Genomic DNA, 21,920 nt, shown 5'->3' on the forward strand with positions numbered 1-21,920 from the left:
TGAAGCTAGGATATTAAATGCTAATCTATCTTAATAGTAAAATAATCCTTCTAAATAATGCGTATGGATACTGATAAACATAACCCATAGTTATAAAGTTTCATAGATTATTTTTGTATAAAACCCTATTAGTTATCTGTAGCTCTAGCTGTCTTACCTCAGCAGCACTGCTTATTGAGTGTTCTCCAGCACTGAATGATAACGTCTTTAAAGGGGTATTCCCACTGACATACGACTAACATTGGTGGATGTTCATTTCCCCGCACCACCACTATGCAAGGAAAAACTCCAGCAATGCGAAACTTACATTCTCACAATGGGTGGAGGTCTAATAGGTCCTATCCCTACCAATGTACTATCACCCTGAGATTGATTTAAAGGGGTATTGTGTTTATTTGTTGTATTATATTGTTTCCTCTCTTCTTTTAGGTGTCTGCTTGGGGTGGCTACGTCTTTATCATCAATCTTATTCCACTTCATGTGTTTGTGTTGTTATTGATGCAGCGATATAGCAAGAGGGTCTACATAGGTAAGTGGCATACATTTATATACAACAAAGTCAAGATAATGGTTTTTTAAGGTGGCAGAGAAACATAGTAAAACTTCTTTTTGGATCTTACGCACACCTATTTCAAGGCATGATATGTTAGAGGTTTTCTCTCCATGTTATTGCTTATAGAGAAGATTGTTACTTTACTGAAGAATAATGTGGCCACAAGATCCATAATACAAACCCTTGTAGACTGTGGGCACTGTACAGGCTCTGGATACAGTGCTATGCCATGTGCATGGTCGCTTAGTCTGATATTGATGGGATCAGTCGATAAGCATTGTGGCTGCATTTGGTGGCTTCTGACTTTAGTACATTATAGATATATATTGACAATTTCTTTAACCGCTTAAGGACCCAGCCCATTTTCACATTAAAGGGGTACTCCGGTGCTTAGACATCTTATCCCCTATCCAAAGGATGGGGGATAAGATGCCTGATCGTGGGAGTCCGGCCGCTGGGGGTTCCCACCCCCCCCCCCCCGTGATCTTGCACGCGGCACCCCGTTTGTAATCAGTCCGCGGAGCATGTTCGCTACGGGTCTGATTACAAGCGACCACAGGGCGGGCGGCGTGTGACGTCACGCCTGCGCCCACGTGTGACGTCACACTCCGCCCCTCAATGCATGCCTACGGGAGGGAACGTGACCGCTATCACGCCCCCTCCCATAGGCTTGCATTGAGGGGCGGAGTGTGACGTCACACGGGGGCGCAGGCATGACGTCACGCGCTGCCCGCCCTGTGGTCGCCCATAATCAGACCCGGAGCGAACACGCTCCGGGGACTGATTACAAACAGGGTGCCGCGTGCAAGCTCACGGGGGTCCCCAGCGGCGGGGGGGCTCCCGCGGTCAGGCACCTTATCCCCTATACTTTGGAAGCCCCCATGGTGCCAGAACAGCCAAAAAAGAAAGAAAAAAACCTAAATAGCATACTATTTTGGAAACTACACCCCTAAAGGCATGTAACAATTGGTACAGTGAGCCTTAACACCCCACAGGTGTTTGACAAATTTCTGCTAAATTTGGACGTGAAAATGAAAAATTTGATTTTTTTTTTTTCCCACTAAAATGCTGATGTTCCTTTCACACTATAGAAGTTTACCCGTTATAAACACCCGTTTGAAAAGCCATTTTGAACGTGCATTAAACAACCCCATTCAAGTCTATGGTGTTTTTATATTACACGTTATGACCCGTTATAGCCAGTCATGAATAACGGACGTTATTTGTGACGGGAGAAATAATGTGACCTGCACTAATTTTTAGCCCGTCACAAGAAACGTGTAAATTAACGTCTGTTATATATAACCTTGTAGTCTATAGCTGACATACGTTAGGAAATACACCCGTTAATGCCTGTTATAATAACGTCCTTAGTTTTACTGAGCATGCTCAGAAGAGGTGACATCAGCAGACTCCTGCAGTGCTGAGGGACTACTACTCCCATCATGAAACAGACTTGTTTCCATGATGGGAGTAGTAATTCCCTGGCTGCGGGAGTCTGCAGACAGCTGAGGAGGTTACATAGTTAGTATGGTTGAAAACAAGACATACGTCCATCAAGTTCAACCAGGGAACTGAAGGGAAGGGTGTAAGGGGATAAGGGGAATGGATGTTGTTTTATAATTCTGCATAAGTATTAATGTTATTTTGTTCCAGGAATGTATCTAACCCTGTTTTAAAGCTATTAATTGTTCCTGCTGTGACCAGTTCCTGAGGTATACTGTTCCATAAATTCACATTTCTTATGGTAAAGGCGTGTCGCCCCTTTAGACTAAACCTTTTCTTCTCCAGACGGAGGGAGTGCCCCCTCGTCCTTTGGGGGGTTTTAACCTGGAACAGTTTTTTTCTCCATATTTTTTGTATGGGCCAGTTATATGCTTATATACGTTTATCATATCCCCCCTTAAACGTCTCTTCTCAAGACTAAACAATTGTAACTCCTTTCCTTTAATCGTTCCTCGTAGTTAAAAAGTTCCATGCCCCATATTAGTTTAGTCGCACGTCTCTGCACCCTTTCCAGCTCCGCAGTGTCCCTTTTATGGACAGGCAACCAAAACTGAACAGCATATTCCAGGTGAGGCCGTACCAATGCTTTATAGAGGGGGAGTATTATGCCCCTGTCCCTTGAGTCCATGCCTCTTTTGATACATGACAATATCCTGCCGGCTTTGGAAGCAGCAGCCTGACATTGCATGCTATTCTGTAGTCTGTGATCTACACCCAGATCCTTCTCTACCAGTGACTCTGCCAGTTTAATCAGCCCTAAGACATACGCATGCATGTTATTTGTACCCAGATGCATAACCTTACATGTATCCACATTAAACCTCATTTGCCAAGTGGGTGCCCAGACACTTAGTCTATCCAAGTCATCTTGTAACTTATACACATCCTCTATAGACTGTACCGTGCTACAAAGCTTGGTGTCACCTGCAAAGATAGAAACAGAGCTGTTAATACCATCCTCTATATCATTGATAAATAAATTAAACAGCAGCGGGCCCAGTACTGAACCTTGGGGTACACCACTAATAACCGGGGACCAATCAGAGTACGAATTATTGACCACTACTCTCTGGGTACGATCCATGAGCCAGTGTTCAATCCAGTTACAAACTGAAGTTTCCAAGCCCAAAGACCTTAACTTACCTGTCAGACGACTGAGGGACAGTATCAAATGCTTTAGCAAAATCCAGAAACACTATATCCACAGCCATTCCTCTGTCAAGGCTTCTACTCACCTCTTCATGAAAGCAAATTAGATTGGTTTGACAACTTCTATCCTTAGTAAACCCATGCTGGCTATCACTTATAATACAATTATCCCCTATGTATTCCTGTATGTAATCCCTTATAAGTCCTTCAAACAATTTACCCACAATGCACGTTAGACTTACCGGTCTATAATTGCCTGGCAAAGACCTAGAGCCCTTCTTGAAGATTGGTACCACATTCACCTTGCGCCAGTCCCTTGGCACAATACCATACACCAGAGAATCTCTAAACATCATGAACAGGGGTACAGATATTACTGAACTTACCTCTCTAAGAACTCTTGGGTGTAATCCATCTGGTCCTGGAGATTTGCTTACATTTACTTTACTTAACTTACCTTGTACCATCTCTACATTAAGCCAATTCAGCACATTACATGATGTGTTACCAGCACTGACCTGTCCAATGTCAGCTCCTTCTTCCCTAGTATATACAGAACTAAAGAACCCATTCAGTAGCTCCGCCTTCTCTTGATCGCCCGTGACAACCTCCCCATTATCATTATTAAGGGGTCCTACATGCTCTGTGCTTGTTTTTTTTGTATTTAAATATCTAAAAAAATATTTGGGGTTAGTTTTGCTTTCTTTGGCCACCTGTCTCTCATTTAGAATTTTTGCTGTTTTTATTACATTTTTACAGATTTTATTAAGCTCCTCGTACTGTTAAATGTTATAGCTGACCCATCAGATTTGTATTTTTTGAAGGCTTTTTTTTTTTTTTTTTTTTTTTTGTTGCTCCTTTAACATCATTTGTCAGCCATGTAGGATTTAGTTTTAATCGTTTATATTTGTTCCCCTTTGGTATATATTTAGCTGTATAGTTATTTAGAGTTGATTAAAAAATTTCCCATTTACCTTCTGTATCAGTATTTGAGAACACCTCCCCCCAGGCTATGTCCTGCAGTGCGGATCTCAGCGCAGGGAAATTTGCCTTTTTAAAGTTATATGTTTTTGCCTTCCACGTCTATCTTTGTTTTCTACATTTTAAATCAAAAGTAACTATATTGTGGTCGCTATTACCAAGGTTTTCCCGCACAGTTACATTACCAACCAGCTCTGCGTTGTGGGAAATGATCAGATCCAACAAGGCATCACTTCTTGTTGGGTCCTCCACAACAAGAAGTGATGTACCCCCATCATGGAACAGTCTGTTCCATGATGGGGGTTGTAGTGCAGGGGCTGAGGGATTGATTGCACTGGGTTTGACTTCTGAGACCAGATGCGATCTGAAGTTATTAAGCAGGGGAGCGTGCGGCAAGCTCCGCAACCCTGCGATGTATCAGTGTGTTTTAACTTTCATTTTTGAATCCCCCGCAGGGAGCCCTGAATGGCCGGTACCAAGGAGCCAATCAGGCTCTGCAGGGGGGGGGGGGGCAGCAGACATATAGCCTATATATCTAGCCCCCCAGCAGCGCTTTAGATATGACCCCCGCTGGCGCATTAAATATATACCCACCGCCGGCGCATTAAGTACGTACCACTGCAGCGCATGTATAATGTAGCCTCGCAGCGCTTCTATATACCTATGCCACTGCAGCACTATATGTGAAATGCATTCTAGCAGCATGCATACATAGCGCTGCAGCGGCATAAGTATATAGAAGCGCTGTGGGGGGCAGATAACGCTAAATTGCTGCCCCCAGTGCATCAATATACATATATCCCTGCTATGAATGAAAAGTATTTCTATTAGCAGCGCATAATGCCAGCTGACTGCTCCTGACACTATGCACTCCTTATAGAAATACTTTTCATTCATAGCCTTCAGGGGTATATGAATATAGAAGTGCAGGGCGGGGGCAGATAACGCTATACGTCTGCCCCCCCAGTGCTTCTATATGCATATTTCCCTGCAGGCTATGAATGAAAAGTATTTCTATAAGTGCATAGTGTCAGGAGAGGGCTGCCGACACTATGCGCTTCTAATAGAAATACTTTTCATTAATAGCGCAGCAGGGATACATGTATATAGATGCGCTGGGGGGGGCAGACATAGCGTTTTTCTATTAGCAGTGCATAGTGCCAGCAGCCGTCTCTTGGCACTATGCGCTCCTTATAGAAATACTTTTCATTTATAGCGCTGCAGGGGTATATGCATATAGAAGCGCTGGGGTGTAGACATATAGCGTTATCTGCCCCCCCACAGTGCTTCTATATACATATGACGCTGCAGCCCTATGTATGAAAAGTATTTCTATCAGCAGCATCGGGCGGGCGCTGCATCGACATGGGTATATAGAAGTGCTGCAAGGCTACATTATACATGCGCTGCTGGGGGTATATATTTAATGCGCCGGCAGAGGGGATTATATTTATTAATGCACCGGCGGGGGTCATATCTAATGCGCTGCTGGGGGGGCTAGATATATAGGCTATATGTCTGCCCCCCCCCCCCCCCTGCAGCGCTATATATCTTGCCCCCACAGCGCTTTTAATATACATTTGGCCCTTCTAGTCGCAATGTTCATCTTTAAATCTCCCTCTGAGAGCCCTGATTGGCTCCTCGCTACCGGCCATTCAGGGCTCCCCGCGGGGGATTCAATAATAATAAGTTAAAACACACGGATACATCGCATGGTTGCGGAGCTTGCCACGCGCTCCCCTGCTTAATAACTTCAGATCGCATCTGGTCTCAGAAGTGAAACCCGGTGCGATCAATCCATCAGCCCCTGTACTACACCCCCATCATGGAACAGACTCTGTTCCATGATGGGGGTAGTAGTACAAACACTAATGTAGCCTCCGCAGCGGTCTACAGACTCCCACAGCCAGGGAATTACTACTCCCATCATGGAAACAAGTCTGTTCCATGATGGGAGTAGTAGTAGCCCCGGGTCTTAACGGATGAATATTTATTCAGCTGTTAGCACCCGTTATTTCATCCATTATTAAACATCCGTTTTTTACACAGAAAACGGGTGTTTAATAACGGGTGAACTTCATAGTGTGAAAGAGCCTTACCCCAACTTTTTCACAAGGGGTAATAGGAGAAAAGGCCTCCCAAAATTTGTAACATCATTTTTTCGAGTAAGAAAATACCCCATATGTGGATGTAAAGTTCTCTGCGGCCGAACTACAATGCTCAGAAGAGAAGGAGCGCCATTGAGCTTTTGGAGAGAGAATTTGGTTGGAATAGAAGTTGGGGGCCAAGTGCGTTTACAAATCCCCCCCCGTGGTGCCAGAACAGTGGACCCCCTCCACACGTGACCCCATTTTGGAAACTACACCCCTCACAGAATTTAATAAGGGGTGCAGTGAGCATTTACACCCCACTGGTGTTTGACAGATCTTTGACAGTTTTTTTATTTTCACGGACCACCGTTCCAAAAGTCTGTCAGACACCATTGGTAAAAGCTCACTTCACAGAATTTTATAATGGGTGAAGGGTGTAGTTTTCAAAATGGGGTCACGTTGGGTCCACTGTTCTGGCACCATCGGAGCTTTTAAAACGCGTGGCCTTTAATTACAGAACCATTCTCTCTTCAAAATTCCAATGGAGTTCCTTCTCTTCTGAGCAATTGTAGTTCGACCGCAGAGCCCTTTACACCCACATATGGGGCTACAGATTTTGGGGGGCTTTTTTTCCCCCTATTTTCCCTTGTGAATGAGAAATGTAGGGTAACACCAGCATTTTAGTGAAGAAAAACATTTTAATTTTTTTCATTTTCACTTCCAACTTTAATGAAAATTTGTCTAACACCTGTGGGGTGTTAAAGTTCACTATACACCTTGTTACGTTCCATGAGGGGTGTAGTTTCCAAAATGGGATCACGTGGGTATTTATTGTTTTGTGTTTGTCAGAACTGCTGTAAAATCAGCCACCCCTGTGTAAATCACCAATTTAGACCTCAAATGTACATAGTTCACTCTCACTTCTGAGCCATGTTGTGCGTCCGTAGATCACTTTGTGTCCACATATGGGGTGTTTCCGTACTCAGAAGAAATTGCGTTACAAATTTTTTTTTGTTTTTGTTTTTTTTTAATACATTTTTTCCCTTTTACAGCTTGTGAAAATTTTACATACTAATATGCTGGTGTAGACCCCAACTTTTTCATAAGTGGGTAAAAGGAGAAAAAAATTGTAACACAATTTTTCTCCCTAGTACGGAGATACCCCATATGTGGCACTAAACTGCCTTGAAATACGACAGGGCTCCAAAGCGAGAGAGCACCATGCGCATTTGAGGCCTAAATTGGGGATTTGCATCCGCCACCAAAATACCCTACGGCAGTGCTTCCCACACAGGATGTCCCCAGCTGTTGCAAAACTCCCAGCATGCCTTCATGGACAATACTGGGAGTTACTGATTTTCAACAGCTAACGGCTCCGTTTTGGAAACGGTGCCATACAAGACTTTTTTTATTTTTTTTATTCCTATTTTGGGGGGGGGGGGGGGTGTAACTGTGTAGGGGTATGTGTATATGTAGAGTTTTACTTTTTGTTTTGTGTAAGTGTAGTGTTTTTAGAGTACATTCACACGGGTGGGGGTTTACAGTGAGTTTCCCGCTGGGAGTTTTGAGTCGTGGTGGAAAATTTGCCACAGCTCAAACTTCCAGCGGGAAACCTCCAGCTGTTGCAAAAGTACAACTATCAGCATGCTCTTTGGCTATGGGACAGCTGGAGGTACACAGGTTGTTACTTAACTGTGTTTCGCAACCAGTGTGCCTACAGCTGTTGCAAAACTAAAACTCCCAGCATGTACGGTCTGTCAGTGCATGCTGGGAGTTGTAGTTTGCAACAGCTGGAGGCACACTGGTTGCGAAACACTGAGTTGGGTAACAAACTGTGTTTCGCAACCAGTGTGCCTTCAGCTTTTGCATAACTACAACTCCCAGCATGCCCTTTGGCTGAGTTGTTGCTTAGCATTAGCAGGAGCCAAACAACTAGCCTCCTGCTGTATCCTGCTGCCGCCACAAAGGACTCTGCTGCCGCCACTGCCCGTTGACCTCTGCCGTCGCCGACTCCAGGGACCCTCTATGTCGATGCCAGGGACCCCCGCCTGCCCCGATTGGACAGGTAAGGGACCCCCGACTTGCCCGATCCCCTCCCAGCAGGCTCTGTGATTGTTAGTCTGGACCGGTCAATCACCCTCAGTCAGCTTTACCCTCGAACATTGGAAAAAGCAAATAAAAATACAACATGATCACACCGAAATTCATTTTGTAAAGCAAGCGGCGGTGACCGGAATTCACATGTACGCCCTGGGTCCTTAAGTAACGGGGCTTCAGGGCGTACCTGTATGTCCTGGGTCCTTAAGTGGTTAAACGGGTTATACAAATACAAAGCTAATTTCTTTCAAACCCCGCTCCCGGTCTGTCTCCAGGTTGGGTGTGGTAACTCCTTTAATTGAACCTGGGTAGTAAATGCAAGTGTTTTTTTGGAGTTATTAGGTTTCTTCTTTGCTTTCAACCTTGCACATTGGTATAACCTAGTACACTGAATGCTGTTAGAATCGCTGCAATTTCTTATCAGCCATCAGTTTCTAGGTTTCATTATAATTTTTAGTGTTTATGTCTTCCCTTCCAATTTAAAGTATTTAGAGCTCAGACACTTAACGTACAATTAAGATTAAATTAAGAGGAAGTACCATACATTGCGGAATTTATCCATTTGAACAACTGTATTAACAGAGTGGACCTGTGAGGACACACAACCTGTTAAATGCATCCAAACACAGGCTGTCATAATAGGGACTTAGGTTTTGATGAAAAGAAAGGTACAAGGCTTTATTGCACAACTAAAAATCTTTAAGCAGACCAGGAAAGGTATAAATGGGTTCTGTTCCAGCGGCGTGAAACTATTAGCTGTCATTACAGCACTGTCACCAGTTGTCATTCAGATTTTACAGCTCTGCTTGTCATACCTTCCGAGATGGGAAAAAATAGAGCTTGTCAGAATGAGGCCAAGCAAGCCGATTTGTAATTCCAAAGATGCTAACAAAAATTTACAGAGGAAAGTTTAAAAAAAAAAAAAAGCAATAAGTTGGCAGACTGCCATCACATCTCTATGCTTTTATATTGTAGAGCAGTATTTTGCAGGCAGGCGAACACTTACAATTTCGCAGTACAATATCATTAGTGGTTTCAGCTCAGCTCAAATTACAATGGATTCAATATCCCAGAATGCTGAATCTTTATGAAATGTGAAGCAGCTTATTGTGTCTTGTAGTATTGTGCTTCGTGTGAGTGGTTTTCACATGAGAAAATATAGTAGGAAGATTTTGTGCCGTGAGAAGTCTGTCTTGGAAAGTGCCCATGATAATTTTAGGGTTTATCATTGTAATGCACGGTTAATCTTTGATGCACACCTGCAGTGTTATATAGAAACGTGTAAACTTATTGAACGGGTTGTCTGATCAGCGGGGGCTTCAAGGCTCGGACCAAGGACAAGGGTTCCATGTCAGACATGTGCACTGCTTCTTCATTCAACTCTATGGGGGAGATTTATCAAAACCTGTGCAGAGGGAAAACTTGCCCAGTTGTCCATAGCAACCAATCAGATCGCTTCTTTAAAAAATTAAAGAAGCAATTTGGTTGTTATTGGCAACTGCCCCACTCTTCCTCTACACAGGTTTTGCTAAATCTCCCCCTATGGGCCTAAGATACATAGGGAAACCTATGGTTTTTATTTATTTATTTAAATTATGAAAAAATGTATGGGGTTCCCCATATCTTCATTCCCAGCTAGATACCAACCAAGCAGCAACAGCCTAACATTACCAGACTGGGCGAGGACCATTGTTACTGGCCCTCACCACCCTAAATAATTCCAGCCTATTACCGCCCAGGAGCGCCATTTTTTGAAGATCCGGGACTGTTGGTAACGGCTCTTCCCGGCACCCATGTGGCAATGGGTACCAGGGTAATATTTGGGGGTTAGCGCTTCCTGTTTTGGGGGCGAATGCTAAGCCCCAGCTTAGGCTTGTTTCACACTACAAAAATTATCAGTTTTTAAACATCCCTACGAAGTTCTGTCTGAAAACCAGCTGAAAACGGCAGTAACAAAATCCTTTAGAAAATCCCATTATAGTCTGTCATGAACCGAGACGTGCGGTTGGTAGGGTTATCTCTAAAATCACTATTTGTCTACACTAGACCGAAAATGATAAAAATCCCTCTTACCCCACCCAATTTAAAGGTATCGCTGCCACCACCTGTCAATTTCAAGCCGACAGGAAGCTATCAATCCAATCTGGATATGCTACAATTCCCAAATATAATCTACTATCCCCAGTAGTATATTAACACAGGAAAAAGATTAATCCAAATCTATAATGTAGCCGAACAGGTAAGTAAATTTAAGACTAACTTCAATCTCTTCAAGGACAATGTACGTCTGTTTTACCAGACATAAGGCGGTACTTAATAAATGAATTATTTATTATGAAAGAAAAATATTCACAGTACATGTAAAAATAGATGTTAACAAGACAAAGTTTCACCACAAAGAGAATAAAATAAATGGGAAAAACATAGTCCTTACTTACAAAAAGTTCTGTCCCATGGGGTCTGGTAGGAAATGGCGTCTGGCATCCAAAATTAGATCTTGTCCCCCATGCAAGCGCCCCTAGTCCCCCCAGGTCTATAGTTTTATACTCTGCTATACACAGGTGACACCTCTGTTCAGCCCCTGGGCAGGACAAGGAGGAGAGATAGATGCTGCCCACTTACTCATGATAACTTTATGCCCAAAGAATAGGAAATTACCCCTAACTTTTATCATGGGTCAGGCACCCACATCATTTTGTTATATTTGGGTTCTCCATCAAATTCTCTTTCTAGGGGTACCTGACATGACCCCCTTATTGTGTACGGTTTACCCAGTGCGGGCAGATCGGGCAGGGATCAAAACACAAGGGTCATGTGAGGACTAATTTTAAAGGGAATATGATGGAGAATCCAACCATATATAATAGCGCCAGGGACACACTTCCCTAACCCCCATATTTAATATTGAAAAATATAGGATTTTCCAATTGGGTCAACTTCATACATCTTTCATCTATTGACACCCAGGCTGGTGCCTTGCTGGCTAAAATGGTGTTACCTTTCCTATAATAGAGCAGCTGTGTTAATGAACCCCCTGCTAGGATTAGTCACACCTATACCCAGGCTGGATAGACATGTAGGCTCCATTGTGCCCTGATCAAAAGAGAATTAATTATTGTTGAAATGCTAAACTCACTGGTAAGGATAATTGAATTTACAAGATGTACATACAAATGGACATTTTAAAGGACATATATCACAAATGACAACAATCACCCTACAACAAGGATACATATTTTGCTATGGTAAATGACATATGGGATTTTTCTAGTAGCCGTTTAACCCGTTATAGTCCGTTATTGATAACGGCCATTATTTAGTGCCGGAAAATTGTGAACAATTTTCTTCCGCCCTATTTTCTTCTGTACTATCTTCCGTCACAAAATGACAGCCGTTATCAATAACTGACTATAACTGGTTAAAACTGCTATTAGAAAAATCCCATAAACAATAATGGGATTTTCTAACGGACGAAAAGGAGTTTGTTACTGCCGTTTTCAACTGGTTTTCAGACCGAACTTCGCAGGGATGTTTAAAAACGGAGAATTATTGTAGTGTGAAAGAGGCCTTAGTAATGGACTCAGTCTATAAGATGGCTTCCAATACTAAGCCTGTAAAATAAATACCGTATTTATCGGCGTATAACACGCACTTTTTAGGCTAAAATTTTAAGCCTAAAGTCTGTGCGTGTTATACGCCGATACCGCCCCAGGAAAGGCAGGGGGAGAGAGGCCGTCGCTGCCCGCTTCTCTCCCCCTGCCTTCCCTGGGGTCTAGAGCCCTGCTGCCGGCCCTTCTCACCCCCTGGCTATCGGCGCCGCTGCCCGTTCTGTCCCCCTGACTATCGGTACCCGGCGCCGATAGCCAGGGGGAGAGAAGGGGTAGCGGCACCCATTTCCGGCGCCGCTGTCCCGTTGCCTCCCCCCATCCCCGGTGGCATAATTACCTGGGTCGGGTCCGCGCTGCTGCAGGCCTCCGGCGTGCGTCCCCTTCGTCGTTGCTATGCGCTGCGCGGCGCATGACGTCAGTGCGCCGCGCATAGCAACGACGCAGGGGACGCACGCCGGAGGCCTGCAGCAGCGCGGACCCGACCCAGGTAATTATGCCACCGGGGATGGGGGGAGGCAACGGGGCAGCGGCGCCGGCAATGGGTACCGCTGCCCCTTCTCTCCCCCTGGCTGTCGGCGCCGCTTCTCTCCCCCTGGCTATCGGCGCCGGCAATGGGGCGCCGGGTACCGATAGTCAGGGGGACAGAACGGGCAGCCGCGCCGATAGCCAGGGGGAGAGAAGGGCCGGCAGCACGGCTCTAGACCCCAGGAAAGGCAGGGGGAGAGAAGCGGGCAGCGACGGCCTCTCTCCCCCTGCCTTTCCTGGGGATGTATGGGTATACATGCGCACACACGCACCCTCATTTTACCATGGATATTTGGGCAAAAAACTTTTTTTACCCAAATATCCTTGGTAAAATGAGGGTGCGTGTTATAGGCCGGTGCGTGGTATACCCCGATAAATACGGTAAATAAATAAAATACACAAGCAAGCTCTCGGTAACCATTTTATTAATATTAAACCAAAAAAAGCTGGTTATCGTAGTAGTCCACAGGATACACGGATCTGAAATGAGAAGGGAAAAAAATGGGTTAGTACGTTTTTTTTTGTTTTTTTTTCTCACAGCTGCTTGAGGTGGGGTTACAAAGTGCTGTTCTGCAGTCTTTTATTGTTCTGAAGTCTTTTATTGGTTTTTGCTTGTGTGTGCTAAAAAAAGGTATTCAAAAGTGATTTGTTTTTTGCTTGTGAGACAAATTTTTCAATCCCCAATGATAGTATGATAAATACGTCACACACAAGCAAGAAAAAAATGACTTCAGAACTCGCTTACCAAAGCAACCATGATAAATGTCCTTGATTGTGAATTATAGTTCACAGTAAAGTGTCAATGGGTTGTCATGAATATCTGAGCTATAGACATGCAGTTTTGTGTGTGGTGGTTGTTGCAGGGGTTTTAGTTGTGATTAGGTTTATGATCAGAATTTACAATCACTTAGGAGAGGCATGACTGGAACCAACAGCGGAAAGAAATATGATTTTTACCTCTAAACCTAAATATGGCCTATGCCTTAATAAGGAAACTTTGCTGACACACACATTCTTCTCCAATATTTGCGTGTCCATGGTAATACTGTAGCAATACCATATGCGGTGATAAGCTGTAATATCTGTAACATGTAAAATTATACTTATCACAGCATAAGACATTTTCTGCATTGCCCTCATATTGTCGCAATTTCCTTGCCCAGCAAAAACTATTATTTCCAAGTGCTAGCCTTTGATAAGCCCTTTCTGAACTACAAAGAAAGCAAAATTAGTGTAACCAATTACTTTTGTAATTAAGAGCCGGGGCCGACGCGCTTTTCTTCTAGCATTTTGAGAATTATGTTACAGGATTTGAATGATTACATCTCATTGAAGGAAATATGTAACACTTGGCAAACAAAATGGACATTTGTTAATCTTTAGATTTTTTTTATTTATTTTTAACAATTTTCCTGATATTTGTGGCCATAAATCTCTTCCCCCCCCCCCCCCCTTTTCTATATTTTAACCCCTTAAGGACCCAGCCAATTTTCACTGTAGGACACGGCCATTTTTTGCACATCTGACCACTGTCACTTTAAACATTAATAACTCTGGGATGCTTTTGCCTGTCATTCTGATTCAGAGATTGTATTTTCGTGACATATTCTACTTTATGTGAGTGGTAAAATTTTGTGGATACTTGCATCATTTCTTGGTGAAAAATTCCAAAATTTGATGAAAAAATTGAAAATGTTGCATTTTTTTTTAACTTTGAAGCTCTCTGCTAATAAAGAAAAGGAATATTCCAAATAAATTTATATATTGATTCACATATACAATATGTCTACTTTATGTTTTTACTTTTGGAAGACATCAGAGGGCTTCAAAGCTCAGCAGCAATTTTCCAATTTTTCACAAAATTTTCAAAATCGAAATTTTTCAGGAACCAGTTCTCTTTTGAAATGGATTTGAAGGGCCTTCATATTAGAAACACCCCACAAATGACCCCATTATAAAAACTGCACCCCTCAAAGTATTCAAAATGACATTCAAAAGGTTTAACCCTTTAGGGGTTTCACAGGAATAGCAGCAAATTGAAGGAGAAAATTCAAAATCTTCATTTTTTACACTGGCACGTTCTTCTAGACCCAGTTACAAGTGGTAAAAGGAGAGAATTCTTCCTAAAATGTGTAACCCAATTTCTCTCGAGTAAGGAAATACCTCATATGTGTATGTCAAGTGTTTGACAGGCGCAGTAGAGGGCTCAGAAGGGAAGGAGCGACAGTGGTATTTTGGAGAGAGAGTTTTTCTGAAATGGTTTTTGGGGGGCATGTCGCATTTAGGAAGCCCCTATGGTGCCAGAACAGCAAAAAAAAAAAAAAACCACATGGCATACTATTTTGGAAACTACACCACTCGAGGCACGTAACAAGGGTCCAGTGAGCCTTAACACCTCACAGGTGTTTGACGAATTTTCGTTAAAGTTGGATGTGTAAATTATTATTTTTTTTTTCACTAAAATGCTAGTTTTCCCTCAAATTTAACATTTTTACAAGGGATAATAGGACAAAATGCCCCCCAAAATTTCTAACCCCATCTCTTCTGAGTATGGAAACACACCATGTTAGGACGCAAAATGCTTTGCGGGTAAACTATAATGCTCAGGAGAGAAGGAAAAGCAAATTTTGCTGAAATAGTTTTGGGGGGGCATGTCCCATTTAGGAAGCCACTATGGTGCCAGGACAGCAAAAAAAAAAAAAAAAAAACACATGGCATACTATTTTGGAAACTATACCCCTCAAGGTACATAACATGGGGTCCATTGAGCCTTAACACCCCACAGGTGTTTGACGACTTTTCGTTAAAGTTGGATGTGTGAAAATATTTTTATTTTTTTCACTAGAATGCTGGTTTTCCCTCAAATTTTTACATGGGATAATAGGACAAAATGCCCCCCAAAATTTGTAACCCCATCTCTTCGGAGTATGGAAATACCCCATGTGTGGAAATCAAGTGCTCTGCTGGTGCACTACAATGATCAGAAGAGAAGGAGCACCATTGGGCTTTTGGGAAGAAACATTTTTGGAATGGAAGTCGGGGGCCATGTGCGTTTACAAAGTCCCCCGTGGTGCTAGAACAGTGGACCCCCACCCACATGTGACCCTATTTTGGAAACTACACCCCGCACGGAATGTAATAAGGGGTGCAGTGAGTATTTATACCCCACTGGCGTTTGACAGATCTTTGGAACAGTGGACTGTGCAAATGAAAAATTACATTTTTCATTTTCATGGACCACTGTTCCAAAAATCTGTCGGACACCTGTGGGGCGTAAATTCTCACTGTACCCCTTATTAAATTCTGTGAGGGGTGTAGTTTCCAAAATGGGGTCACATGTGGATATTTTTTTTTTTTTTGCGTTTGTCAGAACCGCTGTAAAATCAGCCACCCCTGTGCAAATCACCAATTTAGGCCTCAAATGCACATAGTGCGCTCTCACTCCTGAGCCTTGTTGTGCGTCCGCAGAACATTTTACGCTCACGTATTGGGTATTTCCGTACTCGGGAGAAATTGCGTTACAAATTTTGGGGGTCTTTTTTTCCTTTTGACGCTTGTGAAAATAAAAAGTAGGGGGCAACACCAGCATGTTAGTGTACATTTTTTCATTTTTTTTTTACACTAACAAGCTGGTGTAGCCCCCAACTTTTCCTTTTCATAAGGGGTAAAAGGAGAAAAAGCCCCCCAAAATTTGTAGTGCAATTTCTCCCGAGTACGGAGATACCCCATATGTGGCCCTAAACTGTTTCCTTGAAATACGACAGGGCTTTGAAGTGAGAGAGCGCCATTGCGCATTTGAGGACCAAATTAGGGATTGCATAGGGGTGGATATTGGGAATCACTGGCGTAGAATACCCCTAACAGGGTACCTCCAGCTGTTGCTAAACTCCCAGCATGCCTGGACAGTCAGTGGCTGTTCAGAAATACTGGGAGTTGTTGTTTTGCAACAGCTGGAGGCTCCGTTTTGGAAACACTGCCATACAATAAGTTTTTAATTTTTATTGGGGGGACCGTGTAGTGTTTTACCCTTTATTTTGTGTTAGTGTAGTGTTTTTAGGGTGCATTCGCACTGGCGGGTTACGGTGAGTTTCCCGCTAGGAGTTTGCGCTGCGGCAAAAAGTTTGCCGCAGCCCAAACTTGAAGCAAGAAACTTACTGTAAACCTGCCCGTGTGAATGTACCCTGTACATTCACATGGGGGGGGGGGGGGGGGGGGGGGGGCCTCCAGATGTTGCAAAACTGAAAATCCCAGCATGCCCAAACAGCTGTCTCGGCATGCTGGGAGTTGTAGTTGCGTACCTCCAGCTGTTTCAAAACTACAACTCCCAGCATGTACTGACAGACCGTGCATGCTGGGAGTTGTAGTTTTGCAACAGCTGGAGGCACACTGGTTGTAAAAACCTTTAGTTAAGTTCTGTTATCTAACTCAGTATTATCTAACAGCCTCCAGCTGTTGCAAAACTACAACTCCCAGCATGTACTGATCACCAAAGGGCATGCTGGGAGATGTAGTTATGCAACAGCTGGAGGTACGCAACTACAACTCCCAGCATGCCGAGACAGCTGTTTGGGCATGCTGGGATTTTCAGTTTTGCAACATCTGGAGAGCTACAGTTTTAGAGAACACTGCAAAGTGATCTCCAAACTGTGACCCTCCAGATGTTGCAAAACTACAAATCCCAGCATGCCCGGAGTTGTAGTTTTGCAAGATCTGGAGGGATACAGTTTAGAGACCACTAGATAGTGGTCTCAAACTGTAGCCCTCCAGCTGTTGCAAAACGACATATTCCAGCATGCACAAACGGCTGTCTGGGCATGCTGGGAGTTGTAGTTTTGCAACATCTGGAGGGCTACAGTTAGAGACCACTATCTAGTGGTCTCATACTGTACCCTCCAGATGTCGCTAGGCAACTCACTGGCTTCCGTAGGATCCAGCCGCACGACGTCGCCGATCTCCGTCGACCGCAGCCTCCGGATCGGTAAGTGGATCTTTGGCGCCCGGTCCTGTGTCGTTTCCCCGTCCTGCACCGCCTATTTTGGGTGGGCAGGACAGGGAAAATGAAAGTAGACCCCAGCCCCATATCTGCTATTGGTGGTCTCGTCTAGACCACCAATAGCAGGGATAGGAGGGGTGGCACCCCTGCCACCTCACTCCTATTGCTTCAGGGGGATTGTAGATGTCATGGACACCCGTGATCCCCCATCTATTCCGGGTCACCACAGACCCGTAATGACCCGGAATCGTGCAAATCGCAAGTGTGATTTCACTTGCGTTTTGCCGCGATTGCCGACATGGGGGGGGGGTCTAATGACCCCCCTGAGCGTTTGCACGGGATGTCTGCTGAACGATTTCAGCAGGCATCCCGGTCCGATCCCCGCCCGGTGCGCGGCAGGGGCCGGAATTCTCCATGACGTACGCGTACATCATGGGTCCTTAAGTACCAGGGTGTCATGGCGTACGTCAAGGGTCCTTAAGGGGTTAAGTAATGGCAATACATGTTGAGACTAGGGCAAGGGGTACCTAATCATGCTCAACACATGCAAGCAAAACCATGACTCCATGGAATGACCTCACATAGGGGGGAGATGTATCAAAACCTGTCCTGAGGAAAAGTGGCTGAGTTGCCCATAGCAACCAATCAGGCCTTTTCAAAAATGAAAGCAGCAATCCGGTTGCTATGGGCAACTCAGCAGCTTTTCTTCTGGACAGGTTTCGATAAATCTCCTCAAGTGACTTTACCCTTAAGGTGTTGTTTATATCATAGTTTAAAAAAAAGACTTGTCATTTCCTTTTCGAAATTGCTTAGGAAGTAAGGGGAACATCAAAGGAAAACCACATTTTCTCTTAACTGGTTCTCTGAAGTACCGTATATACTCGAGTATAAGCAGAGTTTCTCAGCACAATTTTTCGTGCTGAAAACGCCCCCTCGGCTTATACTCAAGTGAACTCTCCGCCTGTCAATCCCTTCTCAGTGATCTTCAACCTGCAGACCTCCAGATGTTGCAAAACTACAACTCCCATCATGCCCGGACAGCCATTGGCTGTCCGGGCATGCTGGGAGTTGAAGTTTTGCAACATCTGGAGGTCCACAGGTTGAAGACCACTGATGAAGGGATTGACAGGCAGGGATGATGACGGGGGTCTGGATGATGTATTTCCCACCCTAGGCTTATAGTCGAGTCAATAACTTTTCCTGGGTTTTTGGGGTGAAATTAGGGGCCTTGGCTTATATTCATGTCGAATATACTCGAGTATATACGGTAATATCTTAGTGACTCACAGCTGTCATATTCAGTAAGACCGCTAGCTAGTTGCCACCTTTCACAGTTGGGTTATGTTCATACGTTGCAAAATTTGCTGCAAGTCGGCATCAAGGAGTAAAATCTTCTGTAGCTGCAGTATTACCTAAAACTTCATTTGCACGGTTATATTCCTGTCACTTTCGTTAGAAACATAGAACTGGCTAGAAGTCCTAGTCACTGACACGTTAGAAGCATAGCGAGCACTAAGCCATTCAGCTAGGTAATCATACAACGTTTTCAGTGTTACTGAAATCCTGGAAAGAATCTAGCTCCTTCAAAATAAGGTTTCAGGGTCTTCATCTAAAAGAGACTTAAAGGGGTAATTCGTGCCTAGAAATCTTTTCCCCTATCCAAAGGATAAGGGATAAGATGTCTGATCACGGGGTCCCTCCGCTGGGACACCCAGTGATCTCCCTGCAGCACCCGGTGTTCCTCCCACCCTTAATGAAAGTCTATGGCAGGGGGTGTGGAGGCCATGACGTCACGAGGGGGAATGAAGCTGTGACGTCACGAGCCTCCAGCGCCGCATCGCTAGTCATCAGGCACGGAGTGAAGTTCGCTCCATGCACCGGATGACTGAGGTGCTGCAACAGAGATCACAGAGGGTCCCAGTTCCGGGACCTCCGCAATCAGACATTTAATCCCCCTATCCTTTGGATGGGGGATAAGATGTCTAGGGGTGGAGGGAGTACCCCTTTATGCTGATGACTGTTGTTGCACACCCTTTATTAACAAGGGAAGATGACACCCTTCAGTACAGTTGAGCTGAAGCTATACCAGTCAAACCTTTATGGCTAACATGTAGCCTGCAGGCACAGTAGACATTTATGGCGGGAGAAGTTCCAGGCATATGTTGCGTGCCAAGCCTGATGTAAATCTAGCCCAAGTTGTAAACCAGTCTCAGATCCACCTTAATCTGCTCATCTTTCTGCTCCATAACATGATGCTTGCAGACTGTACAGCATGTTCACACTGTCAGGTTTGTTTTTAGACTGTATTCCTATCTACTGTTTGGCATATTACTAGGATGACAAGTTCTGATCCATAGATGTCTGATCTCTAGGACCGATTCCAATCACAAGTTGGAAGGGACTATGGTAGACCCCCTCACATAGCTGGAATATATTGCATTAGGTAGTGTTTATGTTGCCGTCTGTTTTCTGTATGAATAGTATGTGAATATTGTCGCTGTAGTCTTTAGAATCATTTGCATGGATTATAATTTTCTACCATCTATAACCTAAAGGACTAAGTGTATCATCTGTGCATAGTGTAAAAGCTTCTAGTGCGATAAGATCTGTGTTCCCGCAGAGCACAGTGATTCATTATATTGTAGTGTTTATCCACTGACATCTCCTGACAAATGTACATTGCAGCATTTTCCACAGGATGGCACTCTAACAATTATTATATAGAACAGCTTTAGGGGAAATTATCAGAGACGATTTAAGGCGCCGTTGTCCTCCCTTGGTTTGTGTGACATGCCTTGACTTTGTTCTGTGCTACAAACCTTCTCGGCTAGGAGTTACAGCATTAAAAGGGGCTAAACTAAAGAATTTATTCCAATACATCTCAATGACATTAAACAAAAGAAGCCTAAGTGTTTCTACTAGACACATGAAATCGACTAATGCCATGTTTTCTTGCCTTGTGCTTTACTGAACAACTAGTTAGTCTTGGATCTGGATTCAGGCTACTTACGGATTCTTTTGAACATTTTGTTGTCTAGCTGATAGAACTAAAGGATTTTCTGTGGTCTGTATAATGAAGCATTGCCTGTGTTAAAGGGGTTTTCCTGTGAATAAATAACAATGTACATGGCTAGATCACACAGAAACTATCAATTTAACATTTTGAACCATTCTAATAGGGCCTAGATATTGTTGCATATTTGTTATGGTGCCCCTGGTGGTGGTTTGCTTGTCTCCAGCTAATGTGTCCACAGTGGTCACACATGCTCAGTCTGCCTGGATCCTCTTGTACATAAGCAATAGAGTGGTTCCTGCGGTTTTACATGCTTTACCTATACAGTCTGTGTGATCGTACCGTTCTGTTGTCATAAGAAGAATCCACCGGTACTTGTATGGATTATCTCCTGCTCCTCTGGTTATAGAATGACTCCCTAATACACAAGTCATGGTTGCCAAGTGGTCTTCATTTTCAGCTACATGGCTGTTTCCGACCCCCTGAAATATCTGCAAGGAGTCTGCGTATTCTCTCGGCATCCTTTGTGTGACTTTCCTATGGGTACTCAGTATTCATTCCTGAGAAATGTCATTAGATTCTGAGCCTCGCTGGGGACATCAGAGAGCAGTCTCCACACATCGCAGTCTAATGCGTCCGCACAGTGTGCATTCTTGTTGATAGTATTGGATTTCCCTTCATTTTTTCCTAGCAAGTTGTACACATTTTATTGCAATGTTTCCCAACCAGGGTGCCTCCAGCTGTTTCAAAACTGCAACCCCCAGCATGCCCAGACAGCCTTTGGCTGTCTGGGCATGCTGGGAGTTGTAGTTTTGCTACAGTTGGAGGCACCCTGGTTGAGAGACACTGATTTAGAGCATTCTAGGAAAGACTGACAGATCTGTAAAACGTTACTCTAAATATATGCAAAGAATAAAAATAAACAAACAAACATGTATTTGCTACAAGAGATACAGCAGGTATCAATATTCAGCTAGTCAGGTTTATTTTCCACCTGGCCACATCTACAACTCTCTTAGAGAGGGGCTCCCCAGAGCCCAATAGAATTCTCCTGCCTTGGCCTATATACAGGGTGGGCCATTTACATGGATACACCTTAATAAAGTGGGAATGGTTGCTGATATTAACTTCCTGTTTGTGGCACATTAGTATATGTGAGGGGAGAAACTTTGATGGGTGATGACAATGGCGGCCAATTTGAAGTCGGCCATTTTGAATCCAACTTTTGTTTTTTTTCAATAGGAAGAGGGTCATGTGACACATCAAACTTATTGGGAATTTCACAAGAAAATCAACGATGTGCTTGGTTTTAACGTAACTTTATACTTTCATGAGTTATTCACAAGTTTCTGACCACTTATAAAATGTGTTCAATGTGCTGCCCATTGTGTTGGATTGTCAATGC

The 21,920-nt window shown here is 43.8% G+C and overlaps 1 protein-coding gene across 3 annotated transcripts in view; it reads left to right on the plus strand.

The window, feature by feature from the left end:
- Positions 1 to 21,920, plus strand: part of STT3B (STT3 oligosaccharyltransferase complex catalytic subunit B) — a 169,911-nt gene that overhangs the window by 106,364 nt on the left and 41,627 nt on the right. For all 3 annotated transcript variants that reach the window (XM_056520086.1, XM_056520084.1, XM_056520085.1), the window contains exon 5: positions 430 to 529. In XM_056520086.1, the coding sequence (XP_056376061.1) occupies positions 430 to 529 (100 nt within the window). The remainder of the gene's footprint in view (positions 1 to 429; positions 530 to 21,920) is intronic.

The sequence above is a fragment of the Hyla sarda genome, chromosome 5 (assembly GCF_029499605.1).
Source record: "Hyla sarda isolate aHylSar1 chromosome 5, aHylSar1.hap1, whole genome shotgun sequence".
Taxonomy (NCBI): domain Eukaryota; kingdom Metazoa; phylum Chordata; class Amphibia; order Anura; family Hylidae; genus Hyla; species Hyla sarda.